This window comes from Scyliorhinus torazame, chromosome 9, assembly GCF_047496885.1.
Source record: "Scyliorhinus torazame isolate Kashiwa2021f chromosome 9, sScyTor2.1, whole genome shotgun sequence".
Lineage (NCBI taxonomy): Eukaryota > Metazoa > Chordata > Chondrichthyes > Carcharhiniformes > Scyliorhinidae > Scyliorhinus > Scyliorhinus torazame.
Window position 1 is genome coordinate 163,896,626 of NC_092715.1, and position 27,276 is coordinate 163,923,901.

A 27,276-nucleotide genomic window follows, 5' to 3' on the forward strand; every position below is an offset into this window, starting at 1 on the left:
CTGGTCCTTCACCCTCAAGTGAGCCTCCTGCAGCATTGCTACATCAGCTTTCAAACTTTTAAGATGCGCAAGCACCCTTGACCTCTTGACTGGACCTCCTAACCCCCACACTATGCTAACTGGGGGTCTCTCACCACCCCCAACCTTCTTATCACCATCATCATACCACTGGGCCCTGCCCCATGAGCCTGACCCGCCCCTATCCATTATTAACATTGAACCCCTTCCCACCCCCCCACCTCCCAAACCACCCCCCCTACATTTCCTCCCGAAAAAACATCTCCCAGCATCAACCCCCCCCTCGCTCGCCTCGTAGGCCCATCCTATGATGGGCTTTAGAGTGGTTTCACAGGTCGGCGCAACATCGAGGGCCGAAGGGCCTGTACTGCGCTGTAATGTTCTATGTAAAACTTGCTAACCAGGCTCCAATGTCCGCAGCCCTCCTCTCACCTCCCCTCCGTTCACTAGCTGACTTTAGTTAGCTAGCGCGGGTGGCTCCCCCCGCCAAGGCATACCGTCCCCTCCCACCCAGTCCCAGAGAAAGAAAAAACAAAAACAACAATCCAACCCATACCATTCACTAAAATAAGATATAGCCGTCGCAACACAGAATGCCAATCAACCCAACCAATAACTTGAACTCTATAACAATGTGAAGTGAAGTAAATTACAAAACACGTCAGTAAAAAGAAAGTTATAGAGGGCAATTCTCCGATATAGAGTGCAAGTGGTCACGCCGTCGTGAACGCCGTCGCATTTCACGACGGCGCGAACAGGGCCTGGGCACGACCTATTCTGGCCCCCATAGGGGGCCAGCAGGGCGCTGGAGTGGTTCACGCCGCTCCAGCGTCCTTGCACGGCGCCAAATGGGCACGGCGCCAACCTGCGCATGCGCAGTCAGGGCAGCTCAATCCTGCGCATGCGCAGTTGGGCCACGCCATCCTACGCATACGCGGGGAACGTCTTATGCACGTCGGCCCCTCATTAACATGGCGGCGGTGTTCTGGGGCTGCGCGCGGAAGGAGGTAGGCCCGGAGGGGGGGGGAGGTGGAGGCCGGCCCGTCGATCGGTGGGCCCCGATCGCGGGCCAGACCCCATCGAAGGCCACCCCGATGAAGGAGCCCCCCTCCTTCCCCCACAGGCCGCCGCCCCCCCCCCCCCCCCCCCCCCCCCCCCCAGCGTTCCCGCAGAGTTCCCGCCGGCAGCGACCAGGGGTGGACGGTGCCGTTGGGAACCTGTCGTGTCGTAGCGGCCGCTCGGCCCATCTGGGCCGGAGAATCGCCGCTCGCCGGTTCTCCGAGCGGCCCGGTGCGAATCGCGCGCCGCTGGTTTCCGGGGGGTGGGAGAATCGCGTGAGGGGGTGGGGGCGGCGTGGCACGATTCGCGCGCCGCCCCGGCGATTCTCCCACCCGGCGTGGGGGGGGGGAGAATAGTGCCCATAGCATTTATACATTTTCCAGCTCCCCAATCACAGACCAGAGTCTCTCTTCCAGCTCTGCTCCTCACATCTGTCCCAAGCCTTCTGACCTCACGAACGCCTCAACCGCCTCCGCTGTCTCGAAATAAAAGTCTTTGGCCTCATACGTCACCCTCAGCTTCGCCGGGTATACCATACCAAATGCAATGAGGGCTTCTACCGCCCTTTTCAGGCAGTGAGTTCCAGACCCCACCATCCTCGGTTGTGTATCTATGTAATGTTTTTCTGTATGCGGTACAGTTTCTGCTGCAGAAACACTAAATGAGGGCATTTCACTGTGTTCTAGCGTTGAATGGTAGGAAACTTAGTCACACCCATGATTCCCTACACATGTTCTCAATCTTGGGTGTACTACACAAGAGAGGGATTAAACCAAAGGCGGTAGTTTTCTGGAAGAACGAATGCAGAACATCCTGGGAACTTTCCATATATCTAGGCAGAGTATTCTCTCTTTTTTTTATACATTTAGAGCATCCAATTTTTTTTTCCAATTTAGGTGCAATTTAGCGTGGCCAATCCACCTATCCTGCACATCTTTTTGGGTTGTGGGGGTGAGACCCACGCAGACACGGGGAGAATATGCAAACTCCACACGAGCAGTGACCCAGGGCTGAGATCGAACCCGGGTCCTCAGCGCCGTGAAGCAGCTGTGCTAACCACTGTGCCACAGTGCCGCCCCTAGGCAGAGTATTCTCAATGAGAAAATTGTCTGAAATTTCCAACAACAATGAAGTGTTCAGTGTCAAAACGAGACATTATAAATGACAAACGGTGGTTGGCGTTTTATAGAAATAGTACAAAATTAGTTTCTGTTCAAACTACTGCCAATCGATGATTCATGTATGCTTATATACTTACGTCAACCAATCCTGTTAAAAGCACAGCGATATCAGTAAGGGGACGTAACCCTCTAAAAGTGGTATTTCATTTGCCTGTAACCATAAAGACATCCACCGATTGTGTTTGAGCAATGCAGATTTAGCCAGTACGGATTATAAAATAAAGAATGATAAATGTTAGCAAAGGTCCTGGACATTTATGGAACATTTAACAGAGCATAAAGGCTGTGTACCTGGCTATTGCAGTTCCAGAGTTCACAGTCATACTATTCATGAGCAGTTGCAGCTCAGGTATGTAAGAGCAGATTAAGTAATCTTGCAGGAATTTTTCAGTGACATTCAGCATTCAGTGACGGTGTAAATGAATGTTCTTATTGGAGGTTGTTTCCTCCCCCTAATTTACTCTTGGTGCTGATAATGGTACTTTTCAGGAATGGTGTATTTGTGTGCAACCCCCTTAACATCTGTCAGCAGTCTGTTGGCCATCACACCCAAGCCTAATTCTGTCCCTTGCAATAAAGTAAAGACGCCATAGTCCGGATTGACCATAGGTGATTTAACTTGAGGATTATTACACTTCAGGCGAGGGGTAGAGAAGGCAGGACCTTCATGAATAACCTCAGCTGGTAGTGGGAATTGACCCCGTGCTGTTGGCCTCACTCTGCATCAGGAACCAGCTGTCCAGCCAACTGAGCTAAACCAGCCCCCAGAAAGAAGGTGCAAATATCCAAACATATGAGAAAGGATCACTAGAAGATTCTGGGTGATAATGTTCTTCCCGTAGCACTGGTCTTGGCTGAGATCAGCTACCTGAACAGAGCCAGAATCCAACCTGGAACTCTCGAGCCTCGCATAACTGCTTGCAGCTACTAGTTCAGTCACTGGGTGTGCTCATTCTTTGAAAATACATCAGAAATGTAACATGCATTATCACCATTGGATACAGATGGGAGATCTGGGCCTTTGCAGCTCATCTTAGCGGATCTACCCAGAATTCCTCCAACACAACAACCCACTGTGAAAACCAATGCTCGGGTTGATCGTTCCATTGTGTGATTTAGGAGCGTTTTGGCATCTATTTAAAAGCAATCAAATATACTGTACGACTTCTGAAAATGGTGAATCTGTGCTTCGTAAACGGCATTACAAGGTTTTGTAAATTAAATCAATTCATCCGAACTGGGTGAGTTCGGAGTATTTCCGGTTGCACCGTGGAACGAGGCAGGGATGTCCACTCTCACCATTGCTCTGTGCCTTGGCTCTAAGGCAATGGCGCTGAGAGCGTCAAGGGACAGGCAGGGGGTAGTAAGCGGGGGGGTGGGGGGGGGGGGGCATAGGTTTCACTGTATGCAGACGATTTGCTGCTTTACTTTTCGAACCCGTTTGAAGGTATTGGGGCAATTATGAGTATATTGGAGGAATTCTGCCAGTTCTCGGGGTTCAAATTGAATATGGGGAAGAGCGAGGTTTTTCTGATTCAAGCGAGGGGGCAGGAGAAGAGTCTGGGGGAGTTGCCGTTTAGAGCAATGAGGGGGCGGGAACTTTCGATATCTGCGTATTCTGATGGTGCAGAGTTGGGAGCAGCTGCACAAGCTGAATTTGGCTCGTTTGGTGGACAGATGAGGGGGGATTTTAGGAAATGGGATGTGCTCCCACTGTTACTGGCGGGATGGGTGCAGTCAGTGAAGATGATGGTTCTCCCGAGGTTCTTGTTTGTGTTCCAGAGGCTCCCGATCTTCATTCATAAGGCTTTTTCAGGGCGGTGAATGTGCTGATTTGGAGTTTGTTTAGGCAGGTAAAGCCCCGCGGGTGAAGAAGGTGCTGCTGGAGCGGGGCCGACGGGGGGTGCAGGTGCAGGTTAGCTCTTCCAAATTAAATGAACTACCATTGGGTAGCGAATATAGCCATGGTGAGGAAGTGGGTAGTGGGGGCGGGGTCGGTATGGGAATGGATGGAGGCAGCCTCTTGTGAAGACTCGACTTTGGGTGTACTGTTGACGGTCCCTTTACCCTTCTCAACGGCCAAGTACTCAACAAGCCCAGTAGTGGTGGCAGCCCTGAGGATGTGGGGAGAGTGGCGGCAGCACCTGAGGCTGGAGGGCCTCCGTTTCAGCACTGATCTGCGGGGGCTTTTGGGGCTGACAACGGGCGGGGTTTGAGCGGTTTGGGGATCTATTCGTAGGGTGCATCTTCTCGAACTTGAAGGGGTTGGTGGAGGAGTTTGAGTTGCCCAGCGGGAGTGGGTTCTGATTCTTGCAGGTGAGGGATTTTGTCCGGAAGCAGGTACCGTCCTTTCCTCACGTGCCGCCCTATGGGCTGCGGAACAAAGTGGTATAAAGAACAGGGGTAGGGGAGGGTAAAGTGTCAGAAATTTACAAGTAGTTGATGGATTGGGGGGGAGCCCCGATAGGAGTAGTGAAGAGTAAGTGGGAGGAAGAGTTGGGAAGGGAGTTGGAGGCTGGGCTGCGGGGGGGGGGGAGGCTTTGAGGAGAGTGAATGCATCCTCGTCGTGCGCTAGGTTTTGCCTTATTCAGTATAAAGTGGTTCAAAGGGTGCATGTGACTGGCCAGGATGAACAAGTTTTTGGACGGGGTGGAAGATAGTGTGAGCGTTGTACAGTTGGGCCCGCAAATCATGTCCATATGGTATGAGTTAGGTATCTCGTTGGTTTGGTTATTTGCAGCCCTGTTGGCTTGTTCTGTTTTGTGGTTGTGTTTGATGTGTAAATATATAAATGCTTCAATAAAATATTTTTTTTTAAAAACAATTCATCAGCCAGTCAGACTGGCCAGTTCCATGAAACAGAACTGAATTCATAATTCTGCCAACAGCCTCACCAACCCAGAACAACGTTTTTTTATTTGTGGAAAATTATAGTGAATTCCAAATTCTTAATATCTTTTTAAAAGTATATGATATTTCAGTTTATACCTTAATCCCATGTGCATGTAACAATTTATTTTGTTCTCTGTAAATTTTAATTAAATGTGAATGAGATCAGTGCATTTTACTTCCTAATTTGCTGTCTGAGGACACTTCAAAGCGATTGGTTGCTTACCTTGTTTGATGACATCATTGCTGGATGCCTGGAGAGCCCCTTGAAAAAAGTCATATTAAAAAAGGGGAAATCCACACGAGATCTTTATGAGCAGCTTCCTTCAGGGTCAGTGACGAATGCCATCATTTTGCTGATCACAAAATCTGGGCTATAGTTGCTTTAATCTGTTTATTTCTGTGCGTGTATTGGTACTTGAAGTACTCAGTTATTTCTGCTATTTAGATATGATCTGTTTATAACTTGGCTCCATTCTCACAGTTGGCAAGTACCGTTCTGTCTACAACTTTGATTCATTGCATCATGGAATTTTCCATACCAATACTTTGATAAGATTAATAAACTTGCAATAGGGCGCGATTTAACGGGGGGGGGGGGGGGGAAAGAGTCCTGTTGTGGGCATGTTTAGTGGGCGGGTGCGGAAAACGACCCCGCTATCCAACATTACTCTTTCTTTTTTTTTACCTCGGCGAGGAACACCCACTGAGACTGCACTTACCTCATTTTTAAATGCCGCCCTGATTCCACTACCCCCCTTGGACTCCCCACCGTGGCTTCCAGACCTACCCAACATACCCCAACTTGCCTGTTGGGGATCCTCGAGCCCTGCCTCCCCCCACCCCATGAGAGCAGGGCACCCCTGTGCCCAATCCCTGCCACAGGCAACCTGGCACCTTGGCACTGCCAGCCTGGCAATGCTCCTGGCAATGCCACCTGAACACCCTGGCAGCACCCAGCTAGAGTGGGAGTGTCAGGTACCACCCTGCCCAGAGCCCGACCACCTGGAGCCTGGGCGACCCTCCAGGTGCCCATATGCCTGGTCCACGTTTGTGTGGACCAGTGCTAAACAACGGCATGGTGAGGTCTCCCAGACATGGCCGTTCGTTCCGGGGTCTCGGGAGCATTGGATGCTGACATATTTAAGTGAGCCTAACTGCTCACATAAATATGTAAATCTGGATTTCGCCCAACGAGTGCCTCGTGTGAGATATAATGGCCTCATCACCGAGTCAGGCACAACGAGGCCATTCGCCCACTGTATTGAAGATGTTCAATGCAATGGCCAATTTATTTTTTCCAATTAATGGCCAATTTAGCATAGCCAATCCACCTACCCTGGGTTGTGGGTTGAGACCCACGCAGACATGGGGACAATGCAATGGACAATTTATATAGATGTTTATCATATCATAGCATTTACAGTGCAGAAGGAGGCCATTCGGCCCATCGAGTCTGCACCGGCTCTTGGAGAGAGCACCCTACCCAAGGTCAACACTTCCACCCTATCCCCATAACCCAGTAACCCCACCCAACACTAAGGGCAATTTTGGACACTAAGGGCAATTTATCATGGCCAATCCACCTAACCCTGCACATCTTTGGACTGTGGGAGGAAACCGGAGCACCCGGAAGAAACCCACGCACACACTGGGAGGATGTGCAGACTCCGCACAGACAGTGACCCAAGCCGGGAATCGAACCTGGGACCCTGGAGCTGTGAAGCAATTGTGCTATCCACAATGCTACCGTGCTGCCGATTTACCATGCTCTTTAATTTTCCAGTCATTCAGCCAGCCATTAGTTGGCACAGTAACTCCTGCACAAGTGAGGGATGCCGATTGCATTGCAGGGGCCCCATGTAAAGATTCGGCTTTTGACCCTGTACTAGGCAGTCCCATGCAATTGTACAGTTGTATTACCCCGTTACTCTGGTGTTGGATTTCTAGTCTTGTTATCTCTTAATACTTTATTTTTGTTCTTAATTTGTTCATGTTTTTAAAATTGTAACCCTTTGTATTTGTTATTGTTCTAGGACCAAGAGACCCCTTTGCATTGTGCATCGTGGCATGGTTACTATGCTGTGGCCAAAGCACTCTGTGAAGCTGACTGCTCTGTTCATGTTAAAAATAAAGAAGGAGAGACTCCCCTGCTGACTGCAGCAGCAAGAGGCTATGTGGATATAGTGGAATGTCTGATAGAACATAATGCCAACGTGGATGAAATTGACACGGTAAGATCTAAACGTGCACTGTGTTTATGAGTCTTTCTATCGGCTTTTCTGCTGGTTTTGGAGCTAGTTGATTGGAACCTTGATTATGTGTAATTGCTATTTTGGCGGTAAAGCCAGTAAAGATCCTCATTACCACCAGTAACTGCTAGCACCTTGCAATGCTCTTTCTCAGTATCCACAGTAGCCCTATAATGCTTACATTTGTTCTTGCAAAAGTGATATTACAACATTGGTCACGTTGCTGTGTTCTTGACACATGCAGGATTAAGCACATGAGTCATGTCCCATGTTGGATATCATTCTGTGAGAACAGATCTATTCTTCCCAGATGATTAAGATGCAATTCTGATTACTTAAAGCAGCGATTCCTGCTTAAGGAAGATAAGCACGTTAACATTGACACTTGTTTAGTTAGGATTGCTGGAGACTTGGCGCAGGTTCCCATATTTACAATGTTAAATCTGGCTTTCATTCCGGAATCAGAATATAAATGCCCAAAAAAGTGAATGTACAATTCTGGTGCTAGGAGGAGAGCAAGATAACAAGAAAACAATACATGGAGTGGTGTGTAGATGCTGATCTTCTGCAACCCAAAGTGAATAATTGACATTGTAAGAGCATGCTTTGGCGATGCTCTTCTGCTAACGTCATTAAGTATTTAGTGATGAATGAGAATGTGCAAGATTTTCAGAAAATGGGTAATGCAAGTGTAACACGCTGCACTGAGTTTGATATTTCTGCAACTGTTGAGTTATTCCACACAAATGTATTGGTTGAAAGCACATGACTTTAATTGCCACAATTACCAAATGAAGGAGAAATGGTTTCCAAATTGCAGAAGTCTTAGTTTGGCAAATGGAACAGTTGGATTTTGAAACCACAAACAACTAGTAAGCAAATACAGGACATCAAACCACTGAGGAACAAAAAGGACAGGTTTTAGATTTTTGGCCATGTTTCAAATGGAGGAATTAAATCACATTCTTGCAATGTTTAGTGCAGTAACAAGAGGGAAAAGATTGCATGTCAAATTTTAGATTACATTTACAAGATATTTCCTTCCCTCCAAACTTGCATGTGCCCCCTTAAGATATAAAAGCATGCTATGGTTGTGAGCTATCCTTGCAAAGCAGAAGTTAGATGAGGATATGACCAGGTTCTGTTATGAGACTGCTAACTCCTACCCAATGTACATGTGAATATGCACACGGACGGCCGATGGTAATTTCTGTCCAACCTCACCTTTGCTGGATAGGTACGTGAACAGGTGACTTTGGAGACACAGCCCAGATGAAATATCACTGCTTTTAAACAGTAAGCATAGGCTCAACTGGTTTAAACAATGGCAAGTTCATGCTGTCAGACCAGAAAGGTGTAAATTTAATCATTGGTCCGTGTGCTGGAGTAAGTGGTGCTACAATTGGTTGCAGCATATCTGGTTATGGTGTGCAAAGTCAGCCAGCATTCCTGTTGCTGATGGCTGGAACTTGGGCAGAAAGCAAAGCAAAAGCTTTGGAACCGTGGCCCAGCAAGAGAAGAAATCCGTAAAGGGGCTGGAGGAATGAGATTTACTGAGGAAAAAGAAATGGAGTAAATTGGGAAGGGAAATTGGCGAATATGGGTGCTTTGCAGTCTTTCCCCTTAATGGAGTTAAATCATGAAGATTCTGCATGGAGGTTAGAGACACAGAATTCAACAAATAGGCTGTTTGTTTATTTGAAAGTTGAGCCTGAGTTTGCTTTCAAAATGCTATTTTTGCAAAGTTTTTAAAATAACACTCGGGATATGTTTGCAAGACCTTCTTTTGCTTCAAATTGCCCTGATTGTATATTAACTCCCATGGTTTTCGCAAATGGCACATCAGTTAAAATATTTTTTCATTTAATGCTGAATGTGATGTCAAGTGCTGGTGGTGTGACTAGTTCCCTCATAAGCAGTCCCCTCATAAGCAGCTGCCATGTTCAGAATGCTCTTTGTGTGACAAGTTTCTTAAACTTCCATCAAGTGCATCATTAACTGTGGACTGCTTGAGATCTGGAGTTGATGGAGTTAGTCTGCCATTGTGTTTGGATATTTCCTAGATCTACTCGACTCTGAACAAGAATCATCTTTCTATGTTAGAATCGTCCTTTTACTAACTGTGTACTACTGCATGTTGGGTGAAATTGGTCTGAGTGAATGTTTAGGCCCAAAACTGAGCTTGTGGAAGCACAACTTCTGCTGAGTCGGGAGGACTGTTGCATGATATGGGGAAAGAATGTAACTTATGGGTGAGAGCTATTAAAGAATTCTGAATGGTGCAAACTTGATTCCTGCCCCACTTATGAGGTCACGGGTTTGTCAAAAGGATTCTTGAACGGACTTCCGGTTGCGGCTATGCAGAGCTAAGTCGTACGTTCGGCAGCTCCCGCTTGGAACGGACATTTGGGCTCTTTTCAGGGCCCCCAATGGCATTTGTTTGACATTTCCCGGTGTGGGAAGAAGATTGCAATGTTCCCCCAACAGTGTACGGCTTGGACCAGGAGTGGGGGCAACTAAAAAAGTGGTGGTGAACCCAAAGAAAGTGCGAGGGAAGAAGAGCAAGATGGCGGCGGGCGGGGACCAGGCAGCATGGATGCAGTGGGCACAGGCGCAGCAGGAGGCTATCCAGCGCTGCTTCAGGGAGATCAAAGCGGACCTGCTGGAGCTGATGAAGGCTTCAATTGATAAGCTGCTGGAGACCCAGACGGTCCAGGGGGTGGCGATCCGCGAGATCCGACAAAAGATCTCCAACAACGAGGACGAGATCTTAGGCCTTGCGGTAAAGGTGGAGGCGCACGAGGCGCTCCACAAGAAATGGCAGGAACGGTTCTAGGATATGGAGAATCGGTTGAGGCGGAAGAATCTACGGATCCTGGGCCTCCCGGAGGGGCTGGAGGGGTCGGACGTGGGGGCCGATGTGGTCACCATGTTAAACTCGTTGATGAGAGCGGGGTCCTTCCAGGGGCCCCTGGAGCTGGAAGGGACCCATAGAGTGCTGGCGAGGAGGCCCAAGGCTAACGATCCGCCGCGGGCGGTGCTGGTGCAGTTTCATCGGTTCGCTGATCGAGAGTGCGTGCTCAGGTGGGCCAAGAAAGAGAGGAGCAGCTGGTGGGAGAACACGGAGGTTCGAATATATCAGGACTGGAGTGCGGAGATGGCGAAGAAGAGGGCCGGGTACAACCGGGCGAAGGCAGTGCTGCACAGGAAGGGGGTGAAGTTTGGCATGCTGCAGCCGGGCGTGACTGTGGGTCACCTACCAGGACTGGCACCACTATTTTGAGTCCCCGGAGGAGGCGTGGGCCTTTGTTCAGGCCAAGAAGCTGGACACAAACCGAGGGTCGGGATGGGTGGTCGGGGATTGCTGTTGTTGTGTTACATTTTGTGTGGGAGTTCTTTGCTCTTGTTTCTTTTTGGTTCGGTATGGGTGGGTTGGGCACTGTTTTGGTTGGGTCTGTCGGGTGGGCTCTTGAATGAAATGAAATGAAAATCGCTTATTGTCACAAGTAGGCTTAAATGAAGTTACTGTGAAAAGCCCCTAGTCGCCACATTCTGGCGCCTGTTCGGGGAGGCTGGTACGGGAATTGAACTGTGCTGCTGGCCTGCCTTGGTCTGCTTTAAAAGCCAGCTATTTAGCCCAGTGTACTAAACCAGCCCCGGCGTTTGGAGGGGGGTAAGTAAATGAAGTAGGGGTGGATGGCCGGTAGTGGGGATGGGGCCCCGTGGGGGAGGGTGAGGCCCGAGTCGGGGGTGAGGGGACTGGGCCTGTAAAAGGAGCTGCGTCAGAGGTGGCGGGGCTGGGTAGGTGGAAAGCGCGGGCTTTTTCCCACGCTGAAGGCTGGAGGGGGCGGGGCTGAGGCGGTATGGTATGGTCAAGGGAGAGCTGCAGTAGAGGGGGTTGGGGCGGGGGTCTGCCGACGTGGGGAACGGGCCGGGCGTGGGGCGCATGGCTGGCTGAGGAGGGCTTATGGCTGGTCGGCAGGGGAGGGGGGTGGGTAGCCCCCTGATCCGGCTGATAACCTGAAATGTAAGGGGACCGAACGGGCCGGTCAAGCGGGCCCGGGTGTTCGCGCACCTGAAGGGGCTGAAGGCGGATGTGGTCATGCTCCAGGAGACACACCTGAAGGTGGCAGACCAGGTAAGATTGAGGAAGGGGTGGGTAGGTCAGGTGTTTCATTCTGGGCTGGATGCCAAAAATCGCGGGGTGGCGATCTTGGTGGAAAAGAGGGTGTCGTTCGAGGCGTTGAGCATTGTGACAGCCAATGGTGGCAGGTACGTAATGGTAAGTGGTAAGTTGCAGGGAGAGAGGGAGGTGCTGGTCAACGTGTAAGCCCCAAACTGGGACGATGCGGGTTTTATGCGGCGCATGTTGGGTCGGATTCCGGACTTGGAAGTGGGGGGCCTGATAATGGAGGGGGACTTTAACAGGGTGTTGGATCCGGCACTGAATCGCTCCAGGGCTAGGACGGGTAGGAAGCCGGCGGCGGCTAAAGGGCTGAGGGGGTTTATGGACCAGATGGGAGGGATGGACCCTTGGAGATTTGCAAGGCCAGGGGCTAGGGAATTTTCATTCTTCTCGCATGTTCAGAAGGCTTATTCCTGGATCGACTTTTTTGTTATGAGCAGGGCGCTGATAGCGAGAGTAGAGGATACCGAGTATTCGGCAATAGCCATTTCAGATCACGCCCTGCATTGGGTAGACCTAGAGCTGGGGGAGGAGAGGGACCAGCGCCCGTTGTGGTGCTTGGAGGTGGGGCTGTTGGCGGACGAGCAGGTGAGTGAGCGGGTCTGAGGAAGCAGAGAGAGATAGCTGGAGGCCAACGATAACGGGGAGGTTCGAGTGGGAATGGTATGGGAGGCACTGAAGGCGGTTGTGAGGGGAGAGCTGATCTCCATCAGGGCCCACGAGGAGAGGGAGAGGCTGGCGGGGAGATGGTGAGGGTAGACAGGAGGTATGCGGAGGTGCCTCAGGAGGGACTGTTGAGGGAGAGGCGTAGCCTCCAGGCCGAATTCGACCTGTTGACCACCAGGAAGGCGGAGGCGCAGTGGAGGAAGGCCCAGGGGGCGATTTATGAGTATGGGGAAAAGGCAAGTCGGATGCTGGCGCGTCAGCTTCGGAAGCGGGACGCAGCTAGGGAGATCGGGGGAGTTAAGGATAGGGGAGGGAGTGTGGTGCGGAGTGGGGTTGGCATCAATGGGGTCTTCAGGGACTTTTATGAGGAACTGTATCAGTCCGAGCCCCCACTGGAGGAGGGAGGGATGGCCGCTTTCTGGACCAATTGAGGTTTCCGAAGGTGGAGGAGGGACTGGTGGCGGGATTGGGGGCCCCGATTGGGCTGGAGGAGCCAGCCAAAGGGATAGGGAGCATGCAGGCGGGGAAGGCACCGGGGCCGGACGGTTTCCCGGTCGAATTCTACAAAACATATGTGGACCTGTTGGGCCTGTTGTTAGTTAGGACCTTCAATGAGGCAAGGGAGGCAAGGACGATGCCCTGGGCACTGATCTCCTTGATCCTGAAGCGGGACAAGGATCCCCTGCAGTGTGGGTCTTACAGGCTGATTTTGTTGTTAAACGTAGATGCCAAGGTGCTGGCGAAGGTCATAGCCACGAGAATTGAGGATTGTGTGCCGCAGGTGATCCACGAAGACCAGACTGGGTTCGTGAAGGGGAGGCAGTTGAACGCGAATGTGCGGAGGCTCCTGAACGTTATTATGATGCCGGCGAGGGAGGGGGGGGGCGGAGATAGTGGTGGCGATGGACGCTGAGAAGGCCTTCGATAGGGTAGAGTGGGGGTACTTGTGGGAGGTGCTGAAGAGGTTCGGGTTTGGGGAGGGGTTTGTCAGGTGGGTTAGGCTGCTGTACGAGGTCCCGATGGCGAGTGTGGCCACGAACAAGAGGAGGTCTGAGTACTTTCGGTTGCATTGAGGGACGAGGCAGGGGTGTCCCCTGTCCCCCCTGCTCTTCGCACTGGCGATTGAACCCCTGGCTATGGCACTGAGGGAGTCGAGGAACTGGAGGGGGTTGGGGTGGGGAGGAGCATAGGGTGTCGTTCTATGCGGACAACCTGCTGCTATATGTGGCGGACCCGGTGGGGAGGGAATGCCGGAGGTAATGAGGATCCTCAGGCAGTTCGGGGATTTCTCAGGGTACAAGCTCAACATGGGGATGAGCGAGTTGTTCGTGGTTCACCCAGGGGACCAGGGGAGGGGGATTGGCGAGCTCCCACTAAAAAGGGCGGTGAGGAGCTTCAGGTATTTGGGGGTCCAGGTGTCCAGGAACTGGGGGGCCCTGCATAGACTTAATTTCAGGAGGCTAGTGGAGCAAATGGAGGAGGAGTTCAAGAGGTGGGACGCGTTGCCGCTGTCCCTGGCGGGTAGGGTGCAGTCAGTCAAGATGACGGTGCTCCCAAGGTTTATGTTCCTGTTCCAGTGCCTCCCCGTGTTTATCCCGAAGGCCTTCTTTAGGCGGGTCAACAGGAGCATAACGGGGTTTGTGTGGGCGCGAGGGACTCTGAGGGTGAGAAGGGTGTTCCTGGAGCGGAGTAGGGATGTGGGGGGGCTGGCACTGCCCAATCTCTGTGGGTACTACTGGGCCACCAATGCGGCGATGGTGCGCAAGTGGGTGATGGAGGGGGAGGGGGCTGCATGAAAGAGGCTGGAGACGGCGTCTTGTGAGGGTACGAGTCTGGGGGCGCTGGCAACGGCGCAGCTGCCGCTCCCTCCAATGAGGTATACCACGAGCCCGGTAGTGGCGGCTACCCTCAAAATCTGGGGGCAGTGGAGGCGGCACAGGGGGGAAGTAGGGGCCTCGGTGTGGACCCTGATACGGGGGAACCACCGGTTTGTCCCAGGGAGAATAGATGGAGGGTTTTCGAGGTGGCACAGGGCAGGGATAAGAAGGTTGGGGGACCTATTTGTGGATGGGAAGTTCACAAGCCTGGGTGAGCTGGAGGAGAAGTACGGGCTCCCCCCCGGGAAACACCTTTAGGTATTTACAGATAAGGGCGTTAGCCAGGCGGCAAGTGGTGGAATTCCCGCGGCTGCTGCCACGCACAGTACAGGACACGGTGCTCTCGGGGGGGGTGGGTTGGGGAGGGGAAGATCTCGGCAACTTACCAGGTGATGCAGGAGGAGGAGACCTCGGTGGTGGAGTTGAAAGATAAGTGGGAGGAGGAGTTGGGAGAGGAGATCGAGGAGGGGACGTGGGCAGATGCCCTTGGGAGGGTGAACTCTTCCTCTTCGTGCACGAGGCTCAGCCTCATACAGTTTAAGGTGCTGCACAGAGAACACATGACCGGGACAAGGATGAGCCGGTTCTTTTGGGGGTGAGGACAGGTGTGTTAGGTGCTCAGGGAGCCCAGCAAATCACACCCACATGTTCTGGGCATGCCCAGCGCTGGAGGAATTTTGGAAGGGCGTAGCGAGGACGGTGTCGGGGGTGGTAGGATCCAGGGTCAGACCGGGCTGGGGGCTCGCAATATTTGGGGTTGCAGGGGAGCCGGGAGTGCAGGAGGCGAAAGAGGCCGGTATTCTGACCTTTGCGTCCCTGGTAGCCCGGCGAAGGATTCTTCTTCAGTGGAAGGATGCGAGGCCCCCAAGCGTGGAATTCTGGATCAAAGATATGGCGGGGTTTATTAAATTGGAGAGGGTGAAATTCACCTTAAGGGGATCGGCACAAGGGTTCTTCAGGCGGTGGCAACCGTTCTTGGACTTCCTGGCAGAACGGTAGACAATGGTCAGCAGCAACGTGGCGGGGGGGGGGGTCTATTTTATTTTTGTTTGTTTACACTGGGGGATCTGAGGGGGTTTATATATTTGCTATGTTTGCTTTGTGTTAATTCGGGCTGTTAATCTATTATTTATGTATAGGGGGAGGGGGGCACGGGGTTGTTTTATTTTCTTCTGTATTTAATTCTATTGGGTTCCTTTTTCATTTTGTTGTTGATATATTGTGAAAACCTCAATCAAAAAAATTTTTTTTTTTAATAAAGGATTCTTGAACAAATGTCACACCCCTAATTTACATATTCAAGAGGTCTGATGCCTTTTTCAGGCATTTAAAAATCTGTTAGTTGGACCAATGCCTCTGCAGATTGGGCACAGGCCATACCACTGCTAAATCGAAATGCTTTGTGCCCATTTCACATCTGAAAAATCAGTGAAACAGGTAACAATTTCTACCGCAATGTGTTTTGTCACGGAAGTATATGTTTGCATTTAATGTGTTTTAGGATGGTCACACAGCCCTGCATTTAGCAGTACGGAGATGTCAAATAGAGGTGGTGAAGTACCTACTAAGTCAAGGATGCTTCATAGATGTACAAGATCTACATGGTAATTCAGCTCTACATGTAGCGTGCAAAGATGGCAACGTAGCTATCGTTATGGCCCTTTGTGGTGCAAATTGCAACCTTGATGTAACTAATAAGGTAATACCATCATCATTAAACCGTTTCCATTTTATTTAATTTTGTTTTAAAATAAATTTAGAGTACCCAATTATTTTTTTTCTCAATTTAAGGGGCAATTTAGTGTGGCCAATCCACCTGCCCTGCACATCTTTTTGGGTTGTGGAGGTGAGACCCACGCAAACATGGGGAGGATGTGCAAACTCCACACGGACAGTGACCCGGGGCTGGGATCGAACCCGGGTCCTCAGTGCCGTAAGGCAGCAGTGCCAATCACTGCGCCACCGTGCTGCCCCTTAAAAGCTTTTCTATTTTAATGCCTGTCTTGTTTTATATTTGTGCATCCCTTCTATGAGTGTATACTATAAAAGCATATGATTGTATAATGCACTACCATTACAATTAGATTTTGCCATTTTATTCCTAACCAGATTAGTCTTGCAACTTCTTATGGGAGAAGCTCTTGTATTGCTAATCAAGCCCTCTTGTGACCAACATCCTATACAAAGGAAAGTCTATTTATCATTGGATGGGCAATACCCATTTGATCAGTCATGCTAGTTGTTGGCTGAAGACAGTTATGGAATTCATTCCTCTTATGATCCTTAACAGCGATGTGTTTGCGGTAAACTGCATTGCAGCAGCTGGAACCTTACCCTGCAGACCTTATTCTGTGAGAAATACCACCCTACAACTCTCAGATTTCTGTGCTCCTCCAAATAAGAAATCCTGTGCATCCCCAGTTTTCTTCCCTCCACTGTTTGCAGCCATGCCTTTGTCTGTCTAGGCCTGAAGCTCTGGAATTCCCTCTCCATCACTCTCTTTAAAACATACCTATTTGACCAAGCTTATGGTTGCCTGTTGTGATATCTCTCTCTGTGTTTTTTCTTTGGTAGCACTCCCGTGAAGCAACTTGGGATATTTTACTACTGAAATGACTATAAATGCAAGTTATTGTTAAATGGATTCCTGGATTAAGATTTTAAAGTTTTGGGTCAGCCACCTCCACATGACATAAAATGATCTCAAATTTGTTAAGTGATATGTAAATAGTACCTAAGATATTTGTGGGGCCTCAATCTTATAGAATATAATAATTTTACCTCCAGTCAGCTTATGACATTTTACTTTAATTCATTCTCCGGTCCTGATATTTTCTCGTCAGATCTTTAGGTGACCCCGAGACACAGTCTTGTTTCATCATCACTACTATTTCCTGCAGCCTTTTTTAGTTGGGGCAAATTGCCTGTTCATATGAGGTCAGTGCATGGCAAAGACCTATAAATTCAGGATCCAGAGACTCTGCCACCACCAGATTGATATTAGGGTTAAATTACGAAGATGGGTTAGGACATAAGAAATGGGAGCAGGGGTAGAACATTCAAGCCTGCTCTGCCATTACATATGATTATGGTTTATTATCTACCTCAACGCCACCTTCCTGTGCTATCCCCATTAATATCCAGAAACGATTGATTTTGGTCTTAAATATACTGAACGACTGAGTTCTCGGCGTAACATGGCTGGTAACTGCCGGGAGACCCCGCTCCCAGGATCTACCCAGCTCGCCACGCCTTGCAAGATCTTGTGAGATGTTGCGATGTGAAGCCCGCCCACTGTGGCCAGGATCACTTTTTGGCAAATCTGCATATTATAGTGAGACAGCTAACCTCGCTCCAATATGCAGTTCCCTGAGGAAATCAAGGCATTGGGATCTATTCCTTTCGCCTTGGAGTTCTCGGGCGAGCACAGTACTGGTCTCCACAAACAGGAACCAGACGGCACAGCACTCATTGGGGATTCCCAGGTAATTGGAGGCCCCCAGGTGCATGCCCTCTGGTACTACTATTGCCACCTAGTCACCTTGGCACTGGCACCATGGCAATGCCACCTGGGTGCCATCTTGGCACTGCAATAGTGCCCAAGTGGCACTGCCAGCTGGCGGGGCACTGCCAAGGTACCAGGCTGGCATTTTGGGGGGCAGCGGTGATCAGGATGGGGGTGTGCCCTGCACAGGTGTGGAGTGAGCAGGCGGGACTGCCTCGGGACTTCCAAACAGTGAGTTACAGCTTGGGGGTGTTCATGGGTCACGTTGGGTGCTTAAGAGATCGGGACACCTCTCCCTGCACTGAGGAGTTTCGGCAAGTGGGCTCCTCAGTGCAGGAAATGGGGTTAAGTGTGGCCTTGCCCCCAAGTTAGAGAGCGTTGTGTTTCCCGGTGCTGCAAGTGTCAGGAAACACACAGCTAAGTGCTCTCGCTATTGGACACAGTTCCCATTTGGTTCGATCGTGCCCTATATGTTTCAATGAGGTCACCTCTCATTCTTAACTCTAAGGAATATAGGCTTGTCGTTCCTCATTTTTAAGCCCCAAATCCCAGGAATCAGTCATCGATTCCTTAGATTAGACGTATATACACAGAATACGACAGTGCAGAAGAGGCTCTTTGGCCCATCGAATCTGTCCTACATATGAAAGGCCCTGATCTGCCCACCTAACCCCACTTGCCAACACTTGGCCTTGAATGTTATGCCATGCCAAGTACTCATCCAGGTACTTTTTAAAAGGATGTGAGGCATCCTGCCTCTACCACCCTCCCAGGCAGTGCATTCCAGACCGTCCCCACTCTCTGGGTAAAAACGTTTTTCCTAAATCCCACCTAAACCTCCCGTCTCTCACTTTGAACTTGTATCCGCTCATAACTGACCCTTAACTGCACATTCTCCTGTGTCTACGTGGGTTTCACCCCTTAACCCAAAGATGTGCAGGTTAGGTGGATTGGCCATGCTAAATTGCCCTTAATTGGAAAAAAATAATTGGGTACAAAAAACTGCCCCTTAACTAAGGGGAATAGCTGCTCACTATCCCCCCTGTCCATGCCCCCCACATTCCTGTACACCTCGATCAGGTCACCCCTCAGTCTTCTCTGCTCCAGAGGAAACAACCCAAGCCTAACCAACCTCTCTTTGTAACTTCTATCCCAGGCAACATTCTGGTGAATCTTCTCTGCACCCCCTCCAGTGCAATTATATCCTTCCTATAATGTGGCGACTAGAATTGCACAAAGTATTCCAGCTGTGGTCTCACCAAAGTTCTATACAGTTTCATCATGAGCTCCCTGCTTTTGTAATCTATGCCCCGATTGAGAAAAGCGAGTGTCCCATATGACTTTTTCACTACCTTATTAACCTGCCCTTCTGCCTTCAGAGACAAACATGCCAAGGTCCCTTTGTTCTTTGGAACATCCCAGTGTCAGACCTTTCATAGCATATGGAAGGAGTCCGATGACGTGTAATATTGTGAGGGACATAGAAAGAGTAGACAGGAAGAAACGTTTCCCCTTAGTTGAGGGGTCAATAACCAGGAGGCATAGATTTGCGGTAATGGGTAGAAGGTTTCGAGGGGATTTGAGGAAAAACTCTTTCACCCAGAGGGTGGTGGGAGTCTGGGTCTCGCTTCCTGAAAGGATGGTTGAGGTAGAGACCCTCATAACATTTAAGAAGTATTTAGATGTGCACTCGCCATGCTAAGGCATACAAGGCTATGAGCCAAATGCTGGAAAATGGGATTAGAATACTTGGGTGGTTGATTTTGACCGACGCAATGGATCGAAGGGTCTTTTCTGTGCTGTAGACCCCTTAACTCTGACCCCATCCTTATTTCTACCTATGACATTGGTACCAGTGGGAACCACAATCTCTGACTCTTCACCCTCCCCCTTCAGAATGCCCTGCAGCCATTCAGTGACATCCTTAACCTTGGCACCAGGGGGGTAACTCCCCACCCTGGAGTCATATCTGTGGTTGGCAAAACGCCTCTCTGAACTTCTATCACTATTGCTCTTGCACTCTTACTCCTTCCCTCTTGTATAGCTGAACCACTCATAGTGCCGTTAATGTGCCTCTGGCTGCACTCCCCAGTGTAACCATCACTCTCACCATTTTCCAACACAGAAACGCGGTACGCGAGTGAGATACACTGTGGGTTTTCCTGGCTACCTGCCTGCCACTCCATTGTTTGACTCATGGTCACCCATTCCTTCTCTGACTGCACTTCGTTAAGCTGCGGAGTGACGATATCTAAAAACGCGCTACCGACGAAACCTCTCAGCTTTACGGAGGCACGACTGTGTCTCCAGCTGACACTCAATCTCTGAAACTTGGCTCTTAAGCAGGTCAAAATGGTGGCACTTTCTGCACATGTGGTCATCCAGACTGCAAGGTGTGCCTATAAGAACTCCCCGCAGGCTGTGCAAAACACAGGACTGACTTCCGCAGTCATACTTTTAGTTAAAAGTCTCTTACTCTAAATTTATGCCAAATAGAAAATTATTTATATATTTTTTAAAAAGCTACAACTCTTATCTTTCGTTAACGTAGCTTTAAAGTGGAGAAAACAATTTACCCACTGCTTAGCAATCAGCTCTCCCTGTTGTAGCCTCTGCTCCTGCAGCAGGGCAAGACCACCCTCTGAAGATCAGAAAGTTAGAAAGCAAAAGAGTACCATTTTCCCCGCAGCACTGAATTCCCAATTTGCTCCATATTCCCAAATAAACTCACTCTGACTGTCTCACTCAGGTGATGTCCCTCTCCCAACTGCTCATGCGCCTCTTACGTGACTGCGAAGTTTTGAAATCTTAAGGGGAGGCATGAGTGTGGGATGTGTTTTTCTCCAATAGTTACAAAAGCCATAGGAGTAACATTAGGCCTGAGTTTACAATGTGTTCAAATGCCTGAGCGTACAAAGCATTAAATGGCTTCGCTGTGGTAAATAGCAATTAATGTTCACTCAAGTTATTTTGACCTTAAACGCAAAGATAATGATGTTACTGTCGTACCTTCAGTTAGAGACTAGTTTTTGTTCGAAAGAATAATTGAGTCATAAAAGTTTACAACACTTGAGTTGGCAATTCGGCCCATTATATCTGTGTCAGCTCTTTGCAAAAGTAATGCAACAATTATCCACACTGATCTCATCCTATCGCCTTCGCTTGAAATATTTATCCAATTATCCCTTAAAATCTAATGGTCTGTTATTCAGTCAGTCCTGTACTATTCCATCTTCTGTGTAAATAAATTTATGTTAACCTCTTTCTCCACTTTCTCATTGACAATTTTACATTAATGGCCACTTATCACTGACCTCCTTATACTGCCGTATAAATAGCCTTAGTATCAAGTCTCAGATAATTACAGTTTCCATCATCGTGAACTGGGTTTGTGCTAGCCATAATAGATTTCCCAGAATTCCACACAGCATTTTAACTGCTAAATAACCAATATATTTTTTAAACTTATCATTACTTTCACTTCTATGCTCTATCCCTTTTAATAAAACCCAAAATATTGGAAGCCTTTTTTTTATAGCTCTATTGATGTACACTCTCACTGTTTCAGATGAATTTATCTGAAATTGAGTGTATGCAGTTGGGCATATTCTTTTTTTTTCCTGTTCTTTTTGCCCCTGGCTCCTTTTCTTGTGAGGTGGCTGGGTGCCACTCCATAAACATCAGTGTCCTTCCACTAGTTGAATCTGACCATTTGAATGTGAAGTTGGGCAGTGTGTGTTAGTGGACTCTTGGATCACAGGGACATCTCAACCAGTCTCTACACATACATTTCGAGGTTGTGAGGATAGCGTCAACGAAGGAAGCCCTAACTGATTTTCTCCCCAACTCCCGAGTCCCAGGATACCGAGTCTAGTTGAAACTGAGCCCCTCCTGGCCTGTATGTCTTGGAGTGGCAGGGAGGGGTGGGTGAGGGAGTGGGCGAGCAATGTAAATATTTCCCATTTTCAGAAAAAAGTGCATTGGTGTCTTGCCTGCATTAAATATGTATTTTCTCTTGATACAGTATGGAAGAACACCTTTGCACCTAGCTGCTAACACCGGGAGCCTTGATGTCGTCCGCCACCTCTGTCTTGCTGGTGCTAATGTAGAAGCTGTCAGTTCAGTAAGTTGATTGGAATCACCTTTTTTTTCGAAGCTGTTCATTTTCTCAAGTCTAATGGAAAAATCAAAGGAATTAACCAAATACTAATAAGTTATTAATACTGGTTGACCACATTGGCTTTATTAATTCTCTGAACACGATTCTAAAGTATTGAAAGGGAAACCCAAATGGTAGTCTCTTTCGATTTTAATACTGCACCAGTCAATTAGACTGTTTTGAACTTTGTGATGTACTCTGAAACAAGCCAATATACATGAATTATCTAAAACGGATACTTTGCTTAACCACCTGAGTGCATCAATAGCAGCTCTCTAATACCTTACCCAGTGGTTTAATATTTATAGCAGTAGGTATTCTGACATAAGCTCATCCTCATCTCTTCACAGTGGTCACCAGGTAGTGAATAGGAAACTTGGCTATTGTTTTACCCTTCAATACAGCGAGGGGGTGATGGATACAATAGTTCTCCCCTGACGGACAGATAATTCAGCACCGGCCAAGGATTAACCTAATGTTATTTCAACTACACTTACCAACTGAACTGAAATCTTAACTTCCTTATTTACTTTTAACGGAGTGATTTTATTGTTGAGTTGCCGAATATTATGAGCTCACACAGCACTTGCATAGATTTGTGAATTTTATATGTCCAGGTGAGTCATCAACAAATTTTCCAATTCTTGCTGGTTAATTGAATAGTATTGGAGTTTTTTTTTAAATTGACGTGTTTAAATGGTAATTGCTTTAATCTACAGGTGCTGCACTGTTTTCTACTAATACAGTCCTTGTTAAAATGTTTCTTTGGACTTGTTTAGTTATGTGCTAAGACGAAGGACACTTTATTTTAATAGCTTAGATGACATAACAATTTTTTGTCAATATGTAGGATATGTTGGAAATATGTAGCAAGATTAGTCAGCAAAGTTTGGTTATTGATCTTTTTGGTACACACCCTATCATCTGAACTGATAGCTAAAGGCATTCTAGCAAGGTTGGAAAAATAGAATACAAAAGTGGAACAAAGAAAAGTACAGCACAGGAACAGGCCCTTCGGCCTTCCAAGCCTGTGCCGACCATGCTGCCCATCTAAACTAAAATCTTCTACACTTCCTGGGTCCGTATCCCTCTATTCCCATCCTATTCATGTATTTGTCAAGATGCCCCTTAAATATCACTATCGTCCCTGCTTCCACCGGCAGCGGGCACCAACTACCCTCTGTGTAAAAAAACTTGCCTCGTACATCTACTCTATACCTTGCCCCTCGCACCTCAAACCTATGCCCACGAGTAATTGACCCCTCTACCCTGGGGAAAAAACCTCTGACTATCCACATGTCTATGCCCCTCATAATTTTGTAGACCTCTATCAGGTCGCCTCTCAACCTCCGTCGTTCCAGTGGGAACAAACCGAGTTTATTCAACCGCTCCTCATAGCTAATGCCCTCCATACCAGGCAGCATCCTGGTAAATCTCTTCTGCACCCTCTCTAAAGCCTCCACATCCTTCTGGTAGTGTGGTGACCAGAATTGAACACTATACTCCAAGTGTGGCCTAATTAAGGTTCTATACAGCTGCAACGTGACTTGCCAATTCTTATACTCAATGCCCCAGCCAATGAAGGCAGTGAAGGAGAAAAACATTTCTGCCAATCAGGATCTGATCAGGGATAGTGGCTATCAGGATCAGATCATTGTGTCAAACAACTCACAAATGGGCCATAAGCCGCCCCCTCCGGCACTGAGAAGTGCCTGATCTCCTCAGATTACACTGAAAAGGCAAAGTATTTCAAAAATTTGATCAATAGGTTAAGCAAGCTATTTCACACTGCTACAATGCAGTGGCTATGCAAGTGGTATTTTCCATTAACAGGATGCTGCTGTCAGTCCAAAAAGACATTCTGTTTACCACACATTTGAACAACGTTATGTATAAATTTCAGCACCGGTACAATGTCAGGTACATAGGCTGTATGTCCTACAATTAGCTGAACAAAAATAATAGCATGTTCCTGCGGTTATTCGTAATTAGTAGAGTACAGACCATGGGCGCGATTCTCCCAACAGGAGTCGTGCCGACGCCGGAGTGAAAACTGGAGTGTTTCACTCCAGCATCGGAGCCTGCTCCCAGCCCCCTATTCTCCCGCCCCCGGGGGGCTAGGAGCGGCGGCGCATAATTTACGCACGCTGGGCCTTGCCGCCACGTAAAAGCGGCGCCGCGTAAATGACGTCACCCGCGCATGCTCAGTTGCCGTCCTCCCCGAGACTGCCCCGCAAGAAGATGGCGGATGGATCTTGTGGGGCAGCAGAGGAAAGGAGGTCCTCCTATAGAGCGGCCGGCCCGCCATTGGAGGTAGGCCCTCGGTGCAGGAACCCCCCTGCCCCCACCCCCACAGGCTGCCCCCCCCAGCGTTACCGCGCAATTCCCGCCGGCAGCGACCAGATGTGGACAGCGCCGGCGGCAATCTGTCGTGTTTGGGCGGCCGCTCGGCTCATCCGGGCCGGAGAATCGCCGCTCGCCTTTTGCAAACGGCGAGCGGCGATTCTCCCAGCGGCCAGCCGTGATTCTCGCCTCGCTGGTTTGGGAGGGATGGGAGAATAGCTTGCGGGTGTCGGGCGGCGTGGCGGGACACGCGCGGTGCCCCGGTGATTCTCCTACCCAGCATGGGGGGGGGGGGAGAATTCCGCCCCCTATTCAACCAACCCACACTTGCAAATCCCAAAACAAAATATCCACTGTTAGATGTGATATCGCTATCAGCACTTACTGAACAATCCCGAGTGTGCTAATAGCTACACCAAGAATTAATTTAAGAAAAGCAGTAGAGCTCATAGCATTACCCGTTTATACTTGTGAGTCATTCTCTGCAAACAAAAGGAATATGTTCAAGCCATGCCTTCTTTGAGTTATCTGAGGGTTTGGGAAACCTATATTTGCCCATTGCTTTCTCCATGGAAATGCCTTGGAAAATCAGAGTCGATATGCCAACCAATTAGCACCCTTTTCGCCTGTCGTATAAATTGTTGTGATTGAAACTGATGGTCTTGATTTGTGCAAGAAGAAAAGCTTCAGCAACATGTCTCTCTCTTAAGCAATATTCCAGTTTTGTACTATCGCATGATGATGAATGGAAAACTATTGTTACATGATATTAAAAATCAGTGAGGTTATGAGACATGAAAAGGACTAAAGAATGCAAATATCAAAGGGTTATGTATAATAGGAGAGGCAACGAAAATGTGAATAAATAGAAAAGAAAAGCAAGCTGCAAATTTAGTGGATTTAAAATTAAAGCAGAAAATAATAGCAAAACAAAGCAAATCCATATGTCCTGAGAAAAGAAACATTGGGGTATCTGCCCATGTGTGTTCTGTAACTGCATTTTACAGATCAGGAAGATCCCAGTCTCAATCCCACGTGTGTGGAGGAGTAGCTGATGTCAGCCAGGGTGGGGGTGTGGCATCAGATTGGCTTTGGCCTTTGGTTTATGGAAGGAAAAGTTGTCCACGGTTCCCTTTGGTAATTGGTACACAGCAGCTGATGATGTTGGTGTGTTTGTATATATTGTGAAGTTGACTGCGCACCTGCAGGTGAATAACCTGCAGACACTCACTGTCAAATATATGTTGTGGAGATGCCGGCGATTCTGCCAAATATATGTTGTGATGTGGAGATGCCGGCGTTGGACTGGGGTGAGCACAGTACGAAGTCTTACAACACCAGGTTAAAGTCCAACAGGTTTGTTTCGATGTCACTAGCTTTCAGAGCGCTGCCCCTTCCTCAGGTGAATGAAGAGGTATGTTACAGAAACACATATATAGACAAATTCAAAGATGCCAAACAATGCTTGGAATGTGACCATTAGCAGGTGATTAAATCTTTACAGATCCAGAGATGGGGTAACCCCAGGTTAAAGAGGTGTGAATTGTCTCAAGCCAGGACAGTTGGTAGGATTTTGCAGGCCAGATGGTGGGGGATGAATGTAATGCGACATGAATCCCAGGTCCCGGTTGAGGCCGCACTCATGTGTGCGGAACTTGGCTATAAGTTTCTGCTCGGCGATTCTGCATTGTCGCGCGTCCTGAAGGCCTCCTTGGAGAACGCTTACCCGGAGATCAGAGGCTGAATGCCCTTGACTGCTGAAGTGTTCCCCGACTGGAAGGGAACATTCCTGCCTGGTGATTGTTGCGCGATGTCCGTTCATTCGTTGTCGCAGCGTCTGCATGGTCTCGCCAATGTACCACGCTTCGGGACATCCTTTCCTGCAGCGTATGAGGTAGACAACATTGGCCGAGTCGCACGAGTATGTACCGCGTACCTGGTAGGTGGTGTTCTCATGTGTAATAGTGGTATCCATGTTGATGATCTGGCACGTCTTGCAGAGATTGCCATGGCAGGGTTGTGTGGTGTCGTGGTCACTGTTCTGAAGACTGCGTAGTTTGCTGCAAACACTGGTTTGTTTGAGATTGCGCGGTTGTTTGAAGGCAAGTAATGGGGGTGTGGGGATGACCTTGGCAAGATGTTCATCGTCATCAATGACGTGTTGAAGGCTGTGAAGAAGATGACGTAGTTTCTCCGCTCCGGGGAAGTACTGGACGGCGAAGGGTATTCTGTCGGTTGTGTCCCATGTTTGTCTTCTGAGGAGGTCGGTGCGGTTTTTCGCTGTGGCACGTTGGAACTGTCGATCGATATATGTTGATAATGGGCTGTGGTACCAGTGCACATAGGCCATTCATAGCACCATTAACCAGTCTTGGAGAGAAAGAAGACTGATGATACATGGAGGGTGCAGGAAACAAGTGTCTTGCAGACCCAGTGTTGCAAAGGATCACACATTAAGCTGCAATCAAGCCCATCTTTATTCTCAGTAGTTAACTTGTGATTTGTGTTAAAAAAAATTGTCGCTGATGTAATATTTATAGTGTGAAGAAAAGGGTGCACAGTAAATGTGTTAATAGGTATCAAGGTTTCAGAATCACCTAAGGAAGGAAAGGTACTGAAAAAGCCTAAAACGTATTTACTCCAAGGGTTCATAGAATCATTGAATTTATAGTGAGAAGAAGGCCATTCTGCCCATCGAGTCCACACCAGCCCTTGAAAGAACACCCTACTTAAACCCAGTAACCCCACCTAACCTTCGGACACTAAGGGCAATTTAGCGTGGCCAATCCACCTAACCTGTACATCTTTGGACTGTGGGTGGAAACTGAGCACCCAGAGAAAACCCACCTAGACACGTGGGGAAAAGTGCAAACTCCACACAGTCACCCAAGTCCGGAATTGAACCTGAGTCCCTGATGAAATACAAAAGTAGGGAAGTCTTGCTGCAACTGTACAAGGCTTTGATGACACCGCATCTGGAGGACTGTGTGCAGTTTTTCTCTCCTTAAAGAGGGATGTACTTGCATTGGAAGGTTCATTAGGCTGATTCCTTGGATGAAGGGATTGTCTTGTGAGGAAAGGTTGAGCATTTTGAGCCTATACTCATCGGAGTTTAGAAGAATGAGAGGGGATCTTATTTAA

At 48.6% G+C, this 27,276-nt stretch overlaps 1 protein-coding gene across 5 annotated transcripts in view; it reads left to right on the plus strand.

Annotated features, from left to right (window-relative positions):
* Nucleotides 1-27,276, plus strand: part of dapk1 (death-associated protein kinase 1) — a 310,534-nt gene that overhangs the window by 193,499 nt on the left and 89,759 nt on the right. For all 5 annotated transcript variants that reach the window (XM_072516716.1, XM_072516717.1, XM_072516715.1 and 2 more), the window contains exons 16-18: nt 7,184-7,381; nt 15,630-15,827; nt 21,658-21,756. In XM_072516716.1, coding sequence (XP_072372817.1) covers nt 7,184-7,381; nt 15,630-15,827; nt 21,658-21,756 — 495 coding nt within the window. The remainder of the gene's footprint in view (nt 1-7,183; nt 7,382-15,629; nt 15,828-21,657; nt 21,757-27,276) is intronic.